Genomic DNA, 14,190 nt, shown 5'->3' with positions numbered 1-14,190 from the left:
GGGTCCATGCTGTCCTTACTTGGGCCCCAGTTAAAACCGGGTCCACAAATTTGAGTGTCATTTCGGTTTTCAAGCCCATTTTTGCCTTCCCTCTCTCTTTATCGAGTACCCAAATATTCTCAACAATCTGTCACGTCAGATGTATCCTTCTTCTCTTCCCAAATCCGAAGTTTGGCAAAATCGTAGCCGTCCAATTCTCGATGCAGTCAAGTGTGGGCCCTATTCATCATCAGACAGTGGGAGGACAGTACTTGGGCCCACATAAGTTGTCACCGACGGTACTTGGGCCCTACGTGTATATGCCTTTTGTTTCCTTCATATTCACGATCTCAGCACCCATTTTTTTCAGCTTCCATAAATCTCATTGTATCTTCTTTCTCACTATCTCAGATACAAATATAACTACATAAACAAGAAGCAGGCTAAATATTGCGTCAGAAAGTTTTTTCCTTTTGGATCAAGTTGAAAAGAGTGTCACATTTACAAATGGGGATTACTTCTTTGCAAGTTTGCATGGATTCATCCAACTGGCTACAGGTTTGTATATTCTTACAATTTTCCTTTATTTTATTTCTACCTATTGTTACCAGCACATGTAATTTTCACATGAATAGCTAGTCTTGTAGCCATGCATGTTTTTTCAAAGATTAGCAATGTGAAAAATGGCCATGGATATATTCTCAGTCATACAATGTTTGGAACTTAAATAGCTAAAAACTGAACTTTTTAAGTGTATCGTATCTCTTTCTTGCATTGGTAAAATAAAACAAATGTTGTAACTTAAATAAATCCGTTTGAGGGAATAGTATGATAAATGCTGACATTGCATAAATATTTAATAAGACAAGGAATATCTGGAGAAATATACGTGAATTATTCAGATATAAATTCTCTGACAAGTTTCCCATGACAGGACACAGTTCACGAAGAAACTGAACTGGATTCTTCTTCTTCACCATCTGGTGACATTTTCACATGCTCAAGGCCTTTAATAGAAAGAAAGCTAAGACCCCAACATGACCAACCTCTCAAATGCCCTAGGTGTGATTCAACACACACCAAATTCTGTTACTACAACAATTACAGCCTTACTCAGCCTAGGTACTTTTGCAAATCATGTCGAAGGTACTGGACTAAAGGAGGTACTCTAAGAAATATTCCTGTTGGAGGTGGATGTAGAAAGAACAAGAAAGTTTCTTCCAAGAAATTGTCTAATGAAAATGCTACTAATTACCAAAATCCTGGATCATCCTCATCTTCTATTTCTAATTTCCCAGAAATGGCATTTTCCCACTTCACCAACTTTATGGGAAATAATAATCCTAGTAACTTTATGCTTGAAAATCCTGCACCTATTGATTTTATGGAGAGCAAGTATGAAACTTTGGTGGGGAGTTCAAGAAATCAAGATTTTCTTGTGAATGTTGATCAGCTAGGCATGATTAATGGATATGGTGACATTAATGGAATTGCACCAAATTTTCATGCAGGGCTATGTTCTACATTTGGATTGCCTATGGAGGGGAACATCATGAATTATGATGGGCAAAATGCAATTGATGTGAAGCCAAATCCTAAGGTTTTGTCACTTGAATGGCATGATCAAGGCTGCTCTAATTCTGGGAATAAAGAATCTTTTGGCTACTTTAATGGAGGACTAGGGTCTTGGACTGGCTTAATGAATAATGGTTATGGATCATCTGGGACGAACCCTTTGGTTTAAACTTTAAACTAAATGAGTAAGACTTACAGTCTAGTCTAGTGGTATTGATGGAATGGATTTACGTCTCAAGTGAGATTAATTAATAGATGTTGGTTCAATTTTCCTTAGTCTAAACTAAGTCAATTTCACTTTAGCAACCACTTTCTATTAATCTCATGTTATATGATGAGTGGTTGAGATTATCTTAGGCATAATTAAGGAATTATTAGGCCTGAATTATCCCCTACTTTTACCTAAATTCCTCTGATGGAATGGTCTACTGGTTTTGTACTTATCGTTTCTTTTGTGAAGAATTTTGCCCTAGTTTAATTAACATGTTGAGTGTGAATGGAGATTGTAGAAGCTGTTCGTATTCACAAGTCTTTGGCATTCCAATTTGTCATTTTCCAAATCTTGGTCAGCTAGCAGTATATATTAGTAATGCTTGTCTCGAGGAATTCAAAGTTGTGGGCTTGTTGGATTTGATCAGATATCGAGGAAGATATTGTAATAGAAATATTGTTCTCCCCAATATAGCAGTCTATTGTCTTTAGTCAACAAATGTGTTTAGTACTTGGATACGGAAGAATGTACTACTAGCAATTAGTAGAATTTTTATGTTCTGACGTCTCTTTGTTTGGTGAACTTATTATTGATAGAGATAGAAGAATTAATTTAAATAATTGCACACTCAATTGTTTAAATTTAAAATTGCCGACTATGTATATAATATATATATATATATATATATATATATATAATCTAGTCGATATGGATTTAGGACTTTAGACTTTGAAGTAGTAATCTTGTAACTGTAAAAGCCAGTTTACAAAAAAGGAAATAGTAATCTAGTCGATATGGATTTATGTTATTGCAAAATAAAAAACAAATTCAACAAGTTTTCTGAAAAGCTATTGCAAATATTTTTTTTGCAATTATTATTGGTTGAAAAGGTCTTGATATGGAATTTTCTGAGGATACTTTTCGGTAACACTAAGGGTATATTTGAAAAGTCATCTGGTAATTGGAACTGATGTAATTAATAGGGTAGTAATTATACAGCTTAGTAATTACAAAATATAATAATTACGATGACTTATTTGTCTATAATAGCGTAATTACAAGCGTACTGTTTGGTTACACAAGTGTAATTACACAGTTAAATTAAATTTTAAATGAAATATTTATCAAAATTTAAAAGTTAATATAATAAATACCTATAAATAATTTTTTTATAAGTATAGATGATATTAGGTTTATTCAAGATGCATATTTTTTCTTGAATATGCATTAATTAGTAATCATATATTTATAGTTAATATTGTAAAAATAATTAATATATATATTTTCTAAATTAATGGAGTAATATTTAGTTTAGTTAATTATAAAAACTAAAAACATACATTTTATAAAAACATCATGGAATGCATGTTTGATAAAATAAATTAATATTTATAAATATAATATCATAATATTATTCAAAATTTTGATCACTCGTTTTGAAAGTAAATTATGTGTTCCGAGGCCTTAAAACCTCTTTTTCTCTCATCTCGATTTGCGTGCGCAGTCCGGGCGCATTTACGAAAAGCTTTTGTTAAATCTAAGTAAAATAAGGAAATTGGCCTTTAAAATTTATTAAAGTTGACTTTGGTCAACATTCTTGGTAAACGAACCCGGACCCGTGATCCGGCGGTCTCGTAGGGTCCGTAGTAAAATTTGGGACTTGACGTATGCCCGGAATCGAATTTCGAGGTACCAAGCCCGAGAAATTTTTTTTTTAAAAGAAAATTATTTGCTGGAAAATATAAAGGCTTTTAGAAGAGGATTTATGTAATTTCTTGATGGTATCGGGCTCGTATCTTGGTTCCGAAGTCCGGTACAAGTTTAAAATAATAATTAAGTTGAATATGTGAAATTTGATAAATATCGGAATTGATTTGGTATAAAACGAACCTATAGTTGAGAAAATATTAATTTCAATGTTTTTGAGTGATTTCATGAATTTGAGGTTTAATTCATAGTTGTTGATGCTATTTTGATGATTTGATCGCATGAGCAAGTCTGTATGATATTTTTGGACTTGCGTGCATGTTTGGTTTGGAGCCCCGAGGGCTCGGGTGAGTTTTGGATAGGCTACGGGGTGAAATTGGACATAGAAAAACTGCTGGTGTGTTGCAGGTCTGCACGCTTCGCAATTGCGAAGCCTGGCTCGCAAATGCGAGCTTGCAATTTTGAAGAATTATCACAATTGTGAAGATGGGCTGGGCAGGGGACCTTCACATTTGCGAAGCTCAATGTTGCAAATGCGACTTCAACAGGGACCGCAATTGTGAATAGTAGTTCGCATTTGCGAAGAAAGCAGAACTGGCCTACCTTCGCATTTGAGATGCCTGGGCCGCATTTGCGAGTTCGCATTTGCGAACCTGGCATCGCAAATGCGATATCTGCACCAGTGCAAATTATAACTTAGACGAAATTTCTTCATTTTTGAAACTCTCTCAAACCTTAAGCTCTCTTGGGCGATTTTCCAAAGAAAAGATCTTCTCCAAATCATTAGTAAGTCATTTCTAACTTATTTTCTTCAATCTATAACATTTTTTACATGATTTCAATTTAAAATCCAGGGTTTTTCATGGGAAATTGGGTGATTTTGAGTAGAACTTAGGATTTTCAAATTTTGGGGATTTGGACCTCGATTTGAGGTCCGATTTCAAAATAAATTATATATTTGAGTTCGTGGGTGAATGGTTAATCGGGTTTTGGTTCGAACCTCAGGTTTTGACCAAGTGGGCCGGGGTCGATTTTTGACTTTTTGGAAAAAATATTTGAAAACCAATTTTCATGTATTAGAATTGATTTATTTAGCATTTATTAATGTTATTAAGTAAATTGTGACTAGATACAAGCGGGTTGGTGGTGGAATCAAGAGGTAAAGTAGTAGTTGAGGCTTGATTGTGTTCGTGGCATTGAGGTAAGTTTTTGGTCTAACCTTAGCTTGAGGGGATAAGAGTTGTAGTCTTATTTGCTATGTGTTAATTGTTGAGTACGACGTATAGGTGTGGTGACGAGTATCTATACATTGGTGTCAAGCATGCTCGTGAGTCTTATACTATGATTGTTGTGACTCCGTTATGTATTTTCCATGCTTAATATGATGATTTCTAATATTGAACAAAGCTTATGGAAGTATTCTTGGTAATTGAACATTATAGAGCATTGGCTCAAGTTGAGAATTGTGTTGTGAAGTGATTGTGGAAAAGAGAAGAGGTTTATGATATTGTTTCCTTGCCGGGATGTTATTGCTTATGATATTGTTTCCCTTGCCAGGATGTTATTGCTTATGATATTGTTTCCCTTGCCGGGATATTATTGTTATACTATTGTTCCCTTGCCGGGATTCTATTGTGATTTTATTGATTTCCTTTCCCGAATTGCTTTGTGATTATTTCTTGGGTAAGGAAGAGTGTAAGAGCATGAAGGGTGATGTCGTGCATGATATTTGTGAGTGAGTGTTAATGCACGAAGGGTGATGCTGTGCCGATATTGTAATTGTAAAAGCACGAAGGGTGAAACCGTGTCGTGATATGAGTGATAATGCATGAAGGATAATGTCGTTCCATGATTATGTGAGGTAAAAGCACGAAGGGTGATGTCGTGCCGAATCTATTAATTTTATGGTGAGGACGAGAGTAAAAGCACGAAGGGTGATGTCGTGCACTTGTTACTGTTTTCCTTATTCTTGCTCACAAGTGATTTATGGTGTTCTTGGTGCTCTCTATTGAATTTCTGTTAGTGCTTGTTATCCCTTGCAGCATGTTCCTCCTTCCCATCTTTAACTGCTAGTTTCTGTTGTTATTTTTTACTGTATATGATATAACTGCACATGTTTATTTAGTAGTCTTGTCCTAGCCTCGTCACTACTTCGCCGAGGTTAGGCTCGATACTTACCAGCACATGTAGTCGGTTGTGTTGATACTACACTCTGCTCTGTGTGGAGATCCCGGTGCTGGAGCATTTGGACCATAGAGAGGTTGCTGCCTCCAGTCCAGCGGAGACCCAAGGTAGTCCTGCAGGCGTCCGTTGGCCATGGCATCCCCTTCTATCTTTTCCATTCTATTTTTATGCATTTCAGAGACAGATTTATATTATCCATTCAAACCACTATTTGTAGTATTCGTAGATAGTTCGTGACATTGTGACATCAATTCTGGGTAGAGTTGTATTTTTGGATTTTTGTACTAGTATTTGGTTAAACTATTAGATTTTGTCTTCCGCATTTCTGTTTATTATTATTACTGTGAGCACGTGATTTTTGCCCTATATGAATTTCTCCCATAAATTCAAAAGAAAATAACTTTTTTTCATTATTTGCAATTTTTGTGGATTTCGTGGCATTTTCTGATAATTGTTTGCATTTGTCTATGCATTTTTATTTTTTGTTTAATTAATGAAAAATTCAAAAATATGCTGCATTTGCATTTAGGATCTAATTTTGCATTCTTTAATTAATTAGAAATTTAGTGTTTTATAAAAATGGAAAAATCACAAAAAATAACTTATTTTTGCATTTTTAATTTTTTTTAGTTTCGAATTTTGGTAGTTTTTCTTCAATTTGGTATTTAATTAGTTGTGGTAATTATTATTTAGAGTTAATTAATATAATTTGATATAATAATTTGATTAGGAATTAATTTAGGTTTTATTTTTAATTTTAATTTAAAAGAAATTAGAAGAAAAAAAATGATGAAAAATGAAAATGAAAAGGAAAAGGGAATAAGAATGAATTCAGTTCTGGGCCAAGTTTATACCAGCCCAAGTCGTTCCCCATACCCGGTCAATTCGGCCCAGAACCCTGCCCCTAATACCCGGTCCACCCCCCCCCCAAACCTAAACGACGTCGTTCCGTGAAAGAAAGATCTGAGCCGTTGATATCTTTTAATCTAACGGATCAGAACTAGTTTCCTGTATATACATATATGTCTGAATCTCGCACCCCCCCCCGCCTCACCTCTCTCATTCTTCTCTTCAGAGACAACTCAAGCAAAACCCTAGCGTCGCCCCTAAAATTCTCCACTCACCGGTGGCGGCGCCCATCCCAATCGACCCCAAATCAATACCACATAACCACCATACTCCCCTCACACCTAATCCACCGTTGGTTTCACTCGAATCTGTCCAATGCTCCTCGAATCTTAAATCCGAGTTCGAGCTCTAAAAGTTCAAAACCAATTCCTGTTGAATTTGGTGGCATGCATCGACTCAAGCCTTTTTTTTCATGATTAAAAGGTTGATTCATTACAAAACTGATTTCGCTTGTTCTTAATAAAGAACAAGTGATTAGCATCAGTTTCGTGTGAATCAGGGCATCAAGTGTAACTTTGAGTTCGATCGGTGAGTTTATATCTATCTTTGTGTCCATTTGTGGTTTTAGTTCACTTTTCATCCTTCTTCTTTTCTTCTCCTTTTCTCTGGTTGAAAACTTAACCAATTTTCTGATGTTTGAATTGTTCTGTTCCCTCCGAGTATCTCCTTTTTTATGTTAGCCGCATTAGTGTAATTAGGTTATTCTGATTTAATAATTTAGTTGATTCCTTGCCTATTTTTGTTAGTTAATCAGTTAATTAGTTCAGGTTTTAGAAATCATTTGTGTTTTCTTTTGGTTTCTGATTTGGTTGAGTTTATTTAGCTGTTTGGGCTTTGGGTCTGACCCATTTGCAAAAGAAGGGCAACCCGTTCAACTAGTTAAACCATTGGGTCAACTTGACTCATAACCCATTTGAGTTCCTGGGGGTAATTAACAGAGTTTTCAGGGGTAATTTGGGGAAATAGGGGTAGGGAATCTATTGGTAACTGCCTAGGAAGTTTCGTAGAAGCAGAAAAAGAGCCTTACTTGGCAGACAAGTCACTAAATAAGGGACTAAGTAGCAAAACCAAAAATGGGAAAAGGGCAAAATTGAAAGAATTGAAATCTGATGGTTGCCCTATGGCCTTGCCTATAAAGGCATATCATTCTTGCCTTTCAAGGCAAGAATAAAAAAAGATCCAAGAGACTTGAAAGAGATAAAAATTCTAAAAAAACAAATATGGCTGAGAATTCTGAAACTGCACTGATTTCCAGCGTATTTCTTTGATAAAACTTATCAAATTCTGTATCAACTGGGGATTTATGATCTTCTTTATTAATTAAAATCTCTGAAAGTTTCACATCTTGCACCTGGGTTGGGAGATGGTTTATTTTTGTTTTTTTTCTGGGTTCAAGCTGTTGTGAGGTCATTGTTGCATTGCTACTGCTGTGCTTTTTGTTCTGCTGTTATCTACTGTTTCTTCACCTCTTTTTCCCTTCCAATTGCTATAGAATACATGCGCTGAGTTCTGAACATGTTTTACATTTGGTTTAAGGATTGTTAGCACTCGTCCAAATCCAGAATTTCCTTGAATGATAATTGGCTTCAAGTATATTTGTTGAATCATGTTTTGGGCCATCATCATTGGCCCAATTACAATTGCCCTTCGTTTCATAACTAGGCTGCTCAGCTGGGCTTCCCTTTGAGCCCAGTTACCTCTCACGCAGAATCAGTAGTAAGGGGCAACTACAATTGGGTTTCGGCCGGGCCAAGCTTTGGGTTAGAGATAGTGCAGTTTCTGTGTTTTTTTGTTTCTTGTTGATTAAGCGGATTAAGTTCAAACCTTAGGTTAAAGTAATTATAACCCTTTTCAGTATTCTCCTCAGGTTTAATTAGGCTCTTTGTCAACAGTTGATGTGTGCCATACTTAGCAAATATAGTTAGGGCCCTTAAGAGTTCAATCTTGAATTTCCCTTAAAATTGAATTTGAGGCGTGCTGTGACCAACAAAAACCTTTAAATGCACGGCCTTCATTTAATTAACGGGTTTGTTTTCTTTCGAGGTGTGCCATTAGCAAACTTTCCATGGCCCCCGCAAACTTAAAAATGCGTAGTTGCTTTAGGCGCATATTTTAATAATATTACCTTCCTAAACTCAGGTATGCATTTCATGTGACCCAAATCAAATCTTAGCAACGTTAAATAAAATGTGTCTCAGACTGCGGGTGCATTTCATGTGGCGTGGTCCAAAGACGTGTTTCAGATGACGTTGAAATCTTCCATAAAATAATTAAAAGTGGTTTAAAGTTTAAAATGGCATCATAGGGTAAAACATGTTTCTAAAATCAGATAATTAAGCCGAATATAATAGTTAAGCGACCGTGCTAGAACCACGGAACTCAGGAATGCCTAACACCTTCTCCCAGGTTAACAGAATTCCTTACTCGGATTTCTGGTTCGCGGACTGTTAAACATAGTCAATCCTTTCCTCGATTCGAGATTTGAACCGGTGACTTGGGATACCATAAAATTATCCCAAGTGGCGACTCTGAATCTTTAAATGAAATAATCCCGTTTCGATTGTCCTTTAATTGGAAAAACTCCCTCATCTACCCTCTCGGGGGTGTAGGTAAAAAGGAGGTGTGACAGCTCTGGCGACTATGCTGGGGACCGAACCCAGAATCTCGGGTTCAGGGTTCAAGATTTCGAGCTTAGAATAATTGTTATAGTTGGCTTTATCCATTATCTGATTTTGTTACATGATTTGGGCCTAATGTGCTAATTGATTGCTTTTACCGCTTTGATATTCCGTGAATTGTATATAAACTGTTGCGAAATCCCTCTTCTCTCTGAGTCTTCTAAATCATGAAGAAGTGTGCACTTCGTGTGACTTATTTTCTGTTAGAGCCATATTCCAAATTTAGAACGAGGTTCGGACAAGTTGCAAAGCCGGTGAAGCTTCTGTATTTCCGGTACACTGCCCCCTCGACTCGAGCTATCCGCTCGGGCAAGCCAGGTCTAGAACAATAAACCCCAGGATTTAAACCTAGAAAAACACAGCTTCATGCCGGATCCCTAGTAGGAACGCTTGTTTTCATCATGTGCACTTGACTTAGGGGACTAAACACAGGGGTTGGGTCCGTCTAGGACAGGTGTACCCAAAATAACAAACCATCTTGATGCATCTTATGTGCTACATGTTGCATTTCTTCAAGGGTAAAAGGGTCATTTGGCGGTGTAAGCACGTGATTTTTGCTTCACTGACAATCGCTCCAAAAGAAAACAAAAATAGTGACAAATGACTCCGCTGTACAATTTTTCGATTTTTCGTGGCATGTGCTGTTAGTCATTTGTGGTTCGGTCCATGTTGCATTTGATCTTATCAATCAAAATACAAAGTATGTCTGTCATGGTAATCAAACCGTAATTCGGTCGTTGAAAGAAAATTCAAAATATATATATATGCATCGTTCGTTCTAGGTTGTGATTTAACTTGCTTAAATATTCTTGTGATAATTGTGTTAAAATGTTACATTGTTGTTTGTGTTAATTTCATTATTTTTTATTATTATTTCATTTTGGTTTTAAAATTAGAAAAAAACAAAAAAAAACAAAAGAAAGAGTGAATGAAAATCAGTTTGGGCCCAAGAAATGTAACAAGAAAGGCCCAAAACCGGCACACCAGTCCAGTCCAAGTCCGGCCTGCCCAAGTACGGACCCAAACGACGTCGTTTTAGGGACAGTTAATCTGAGCCATTCATCTACATTGATCCGATGGCCCTTATTGGCCCTCATGACCCGACCCATTCCCATTTTAACTGACCCCCTACTTAACCAAACGGCACCGTATTGTTAAGCTTCCCCAATCCTGACCATCAATTGTAATCAATCCAACGGCCAGGATTGAATCACCCTCCCCATATATAAACCTAACCTAACACCCCACGCCCCCTATCCGAACCCCCCCCTCCTTCACTCATCGTCCTCACCAAAACACTGAAACCCCCCAAACCCTAGCAGCCGCCCTGATTTCCCTTTCACCAGAACCCGGCGGCATGAACGCCGATGACCCCCTCCTGAACACCCTAGGACCACCTCACTCTCCTGAACATAGATCTGTTACCCCCTAGCCTCGAATCACCTTCCTTCGTCTCGAATCTTCATTTGAAGATTCGAGTCGAACTCTGACCAATGCCAAACCTCACCATCTTCATACCAGACACTCCCCCGACCCCCCTCGTGACCAAACCAGGCTTGGTTTGGTCCGAATCTACCCACAACTCTTATAATCTCAAATCTGAGAATCCAAAACCTAGAACATGAATAGCCTTGGAAATCGGCCGGTCTTAACAGGGTTTGAGGTCTAATAGACCTTAATCAAGGTGTTCTCGTGTGAGAACACCCTGATTAAAGTTTGTTCGGCCTCAAGGGTTCAAAGTTGAGTCAGATTTGGGTCAATTGGGTTTGGACATTTTTTTCGGTAAGTTTTTCTTGTCCTTTTCGTTTTATTCAACTGCTAATTAAGTTGTCAGCATGTTTCTTTGTGTTTGTTTGTTATTTTTGTTATTTTTCATTCGGATTTCTTCCATCTCTGTCAAAGACCTTTTATTTGGTCGGTTTGATTTTCTGTGTGTTCTGAATGTATTCTGTGGTATACATGATCGTCAATTAGATTAGTCGTCAAATGAGTTAATTCATATAGGTTCCCAGTGATTGAACAAAGTTGTCTGAAGTCATTCAGGACTCTGTACGTGTTGTTTATATGAACGATTGATTGTTATGTGTTACGATTAATATAGTCGAGTCGATATATGTCGTCAATTAGTTTCAGTCATTAATGGTAACAACTTGATTCGTGTTGTTTATTTCTGCTGTGATCGTATTTGAATCCCATTAGGAACTGAATTGTATTGCCTATTGATTTTGTTCAATTTGAATTAAAGAACATCTAGGGGGAAGGTTATAATGGCAGTTCAGACTTTGATTTTAAATATGATGCCATGTTTATTTGGTTTAGATCGTGGGCAGCATGTGTATGGTTAGCTTTAAGGAATTAAAATAATTGGACAGCATGTGCTGTCAGATTATATTCCTGCTGCCTATACTTTAGTTAAATAAACAAGAGATTAGGACACTTTAACAACAAAAAGAGAGAGGGGCTGTCAGGAATTTCATGGGAGTTTTTGTTATTTAAAATAAGTGAGTGGAAAAACAACAGGGAGGGGGAATTTTGAGTTGTCAAACAGACTGTAAAGTGTTAAGGTTAGGCTATAAAAGAAGCAGACCTTCCATTAGAAGGGGGGGGTTCATTTTTTTGAGTCTTAAGAGATTCTGTGAGTAAGAAAACTGAAAAAGGAAAAACAGAAATAAATTTCAGAACACTGTGAATGAGTATTGTCTAAAAGAAACTGTGTAAGAGTCCAAGTTGATCAGGCTGTCTTTGTGGTTTTGCTTTTGGTCGTTTGCCAAGCTTTTTGTGGTCATTGGATTTCTGTTGCTGTTACATCCGATATCTTGGGCTTCTTGCTGTCTTTCTGCTCTTTTTCTGGGATTTGTCTGTCTGATGCTCAATCACCTGTGGGCTACATAGTTGTTGCTGGTTGTGTTGCTGTGTTGTTGCTATCTGTTGTTACTGTTGGTTGCTTGCTGCTGATACTCTTTCTCTTCCTTTTCTTATTGTGCAAACATCCAGGTACACGACTAATACTGTCAATGTAACTTGAAGTTGAGTATGAATGCAAAAAGAGAAGAATTGAAGATTGTTTACTTTAAGCATAGACTGTTATATTGAATATCATGTAATGCATAATAGTTTACATTTTGTTTGGATACTGAAGGTAACTTGCACGCCTAGTAGATATCAATGTATGAGGATTGAATGTTAGTTGTATATGTATGCTGTTAGATAAATATTCCCAATGCAGTAGGTTGTATCCCAGACTTAGGTTTAGATTGTGTAACATACTCTTTTATGTAGGCCAAGCATGTAAACTATCCACTACTAGTATAGTTCTTTCCCTTCTGATAAATTGGCTTATATAACTGTTTAAACCATACTTTAAGACAAAGAACACAGAGCTTGCAATCTCAACCTCACGAAGGTTGAGCCCAAGTCGAGCAAATCAAGCAGGCTCCCAGCGAAAAATAGTGGCCTAGGCCCAACTGCTACTGCTTGGTTTGGGGTTTGGGCCCTTAATATTCGTTTGGCTGATTGTGTACGTGGTCGTGCTTCTGATTTTGCGCAAGCACTCGGAATTCTATTATAGATAACTTGCAAGCATGTAATTAACTAGGACTGTCTCTGTTTTCAATTAGTAGAGACAAACGCGACAAGAAACGTAGTTGCTATAGGATATCCTTTTAAAATAAGGACGAGATGAGCCTCGACAAATAAAAACGCACAAGCTGCGGGGCCCTCGTTAAATGTATATATCGAAGCATTCAGTTTCCAAGGCGGGTCGTTTAGCAAATCTCACGACCTTCCCGGGATAATAACGCGATAGCCTCTTTAAGCGCGTACTTAATAATTTTACCTTCTTAAATTCGGGTGTGCATTTATGTGACCCAAATCCAAATCTCGACGGATCCGAAATGTGTTTCTAATCACGGGTACATTGATTGTGACGTGGTTCGAGATGCATGTCCATGACGTCGCAAATTCCTTTTAAAATAGAATGAGATGAGCCTCGCCAAATAAAAATACAAAATTGCGGGGCCCTCAATAAATATTTGCCTTAAAAATTGCTTAGATTTCGGGATGGACCGTTTAGTAAAATTCCACGGCCTTACCTAAAGTAAACAATACGCTAGTATCTTTAAGCGCGCCTTTAATAATTTAATTTCCTGAAGCTCGGGTGCACATTGGTGTGACCCAAATCCAAATCTCAACGGAGTCAAAGTGTGTCGACGACCACGGGTGCATTGATGTAACGTGGTTCGAGATATATTTTCACGACGTTGCAATTCTCGTAAAAAATAATAATAAAAGCGGTCAAGAGTTTAAAACTTGCACATAGGTTTAACATGTATAAAATCAGATAATCAAGCCAAATATAACAGTTGAGCGACCGTGCTAGAACCACGGAACTCGGGAATGCCTAACACCTTCTCCCGGGTTAACAGAATTCCTTATCCGGATTTCTGGTATGCAGACTGTAATATAGAGTCATTCTTTTCCTCGATTTGGGATTAAAATTGGTGACTTGGGACACCCTAAATCTCCCAAGTGGCGACTCTGAAATAATTAAACCAATCCCGTTTCGATTGTTATTTAATTGGAAAAACTCCCTTGCACCCCCTTGGGTGCGGAAAAAAGAGGTGTGACAGCTCTGGTGACTCTGCTGGGGATTTGGAAGTACCCAGAACCACTGGTTCAGGGTTCAAGAATTCGAGCTTAAAATAACTGTTATAGTTGGCTTTATTTTTTATCTGATTTTTACATGATATATGCTTAATGTGCTAAACGATACTTTTACCGCTTTAATATTATCTGAATTGTGTATATAAAACTGCTGCGAAACCCTTCTTCTTTCTGAGTCTTCTAAATTTATGGTGTACACGTGCGCGTGACCCACCTTTCTGTTAGAAGTCATACCAAATAAGACGAAGTTGGGACAAGTAACTAGGCCGGGTAGACTTTCGTGCT

At 37.3% G+C, this 14,190-nt stretch overlaps 1 protein-coding gene across 1 annotated transcript; it reads left to right on the top strand.

Moving 5' to 3' along the window:
* Positions 1–348: 348 nt before the first annotated feature.
* Positions 349–2,328, top strand: LOC104224439 (dof zinc finger protein DOF5.6-like). Its single transcript, XM_009776092.2, has 2 exons — positions 349–537; positions 914–2,328. The coding sequence occupies exons 1-2, from the start codon at positions 487–489 to the stop codon at positions 1,721–1,723; spliced, it is 861 nt and encodes a 286-aa protein (XP_009774394.1). The 5' UTR covers positions 349–486; the 3' UTR covers positions 1,724–2,328.
* The last annotated feature ends 11,862 nt before the right edge of the window (positions 2,329–14,190 follow it).

The sequence above is a fragment of the Nicotiana sylvestris genome, chromosome 6 (genome assembly GCF_000393655.2).
Source record: "Nicotiana sylvestris chromosome 6, ASM39365v2, whole genome shotgun sequence".
Taxonomy (NCBI): domain Eukaryota; kingdom Viridiplantae; phylum Streptophyta; class Magnoliopsida; order Solanales; family Solanaceae; genus Nicotiana; species Nicotiana sylvestris.
This window is presented reverse-complemented; position numbering and strand designations above follow the sequence as displayed.

Bases quoted from the DNA above. Each gene is read 5' to 3' on its own strand.
- LOC104224439 (XM_009776092.2), top strand. From the start codon at position 487: ATGGGGATTACTTCTTTGCAAGTTTGCATGGATTCATCCAACTGGCTA. The intron at 538-913 runs GTTTGTATATTC...TTCCCATGACAG, and splicing joins ATTCATCCAACTGGCTACAG to GACACAGTTCACGAAGAAAC.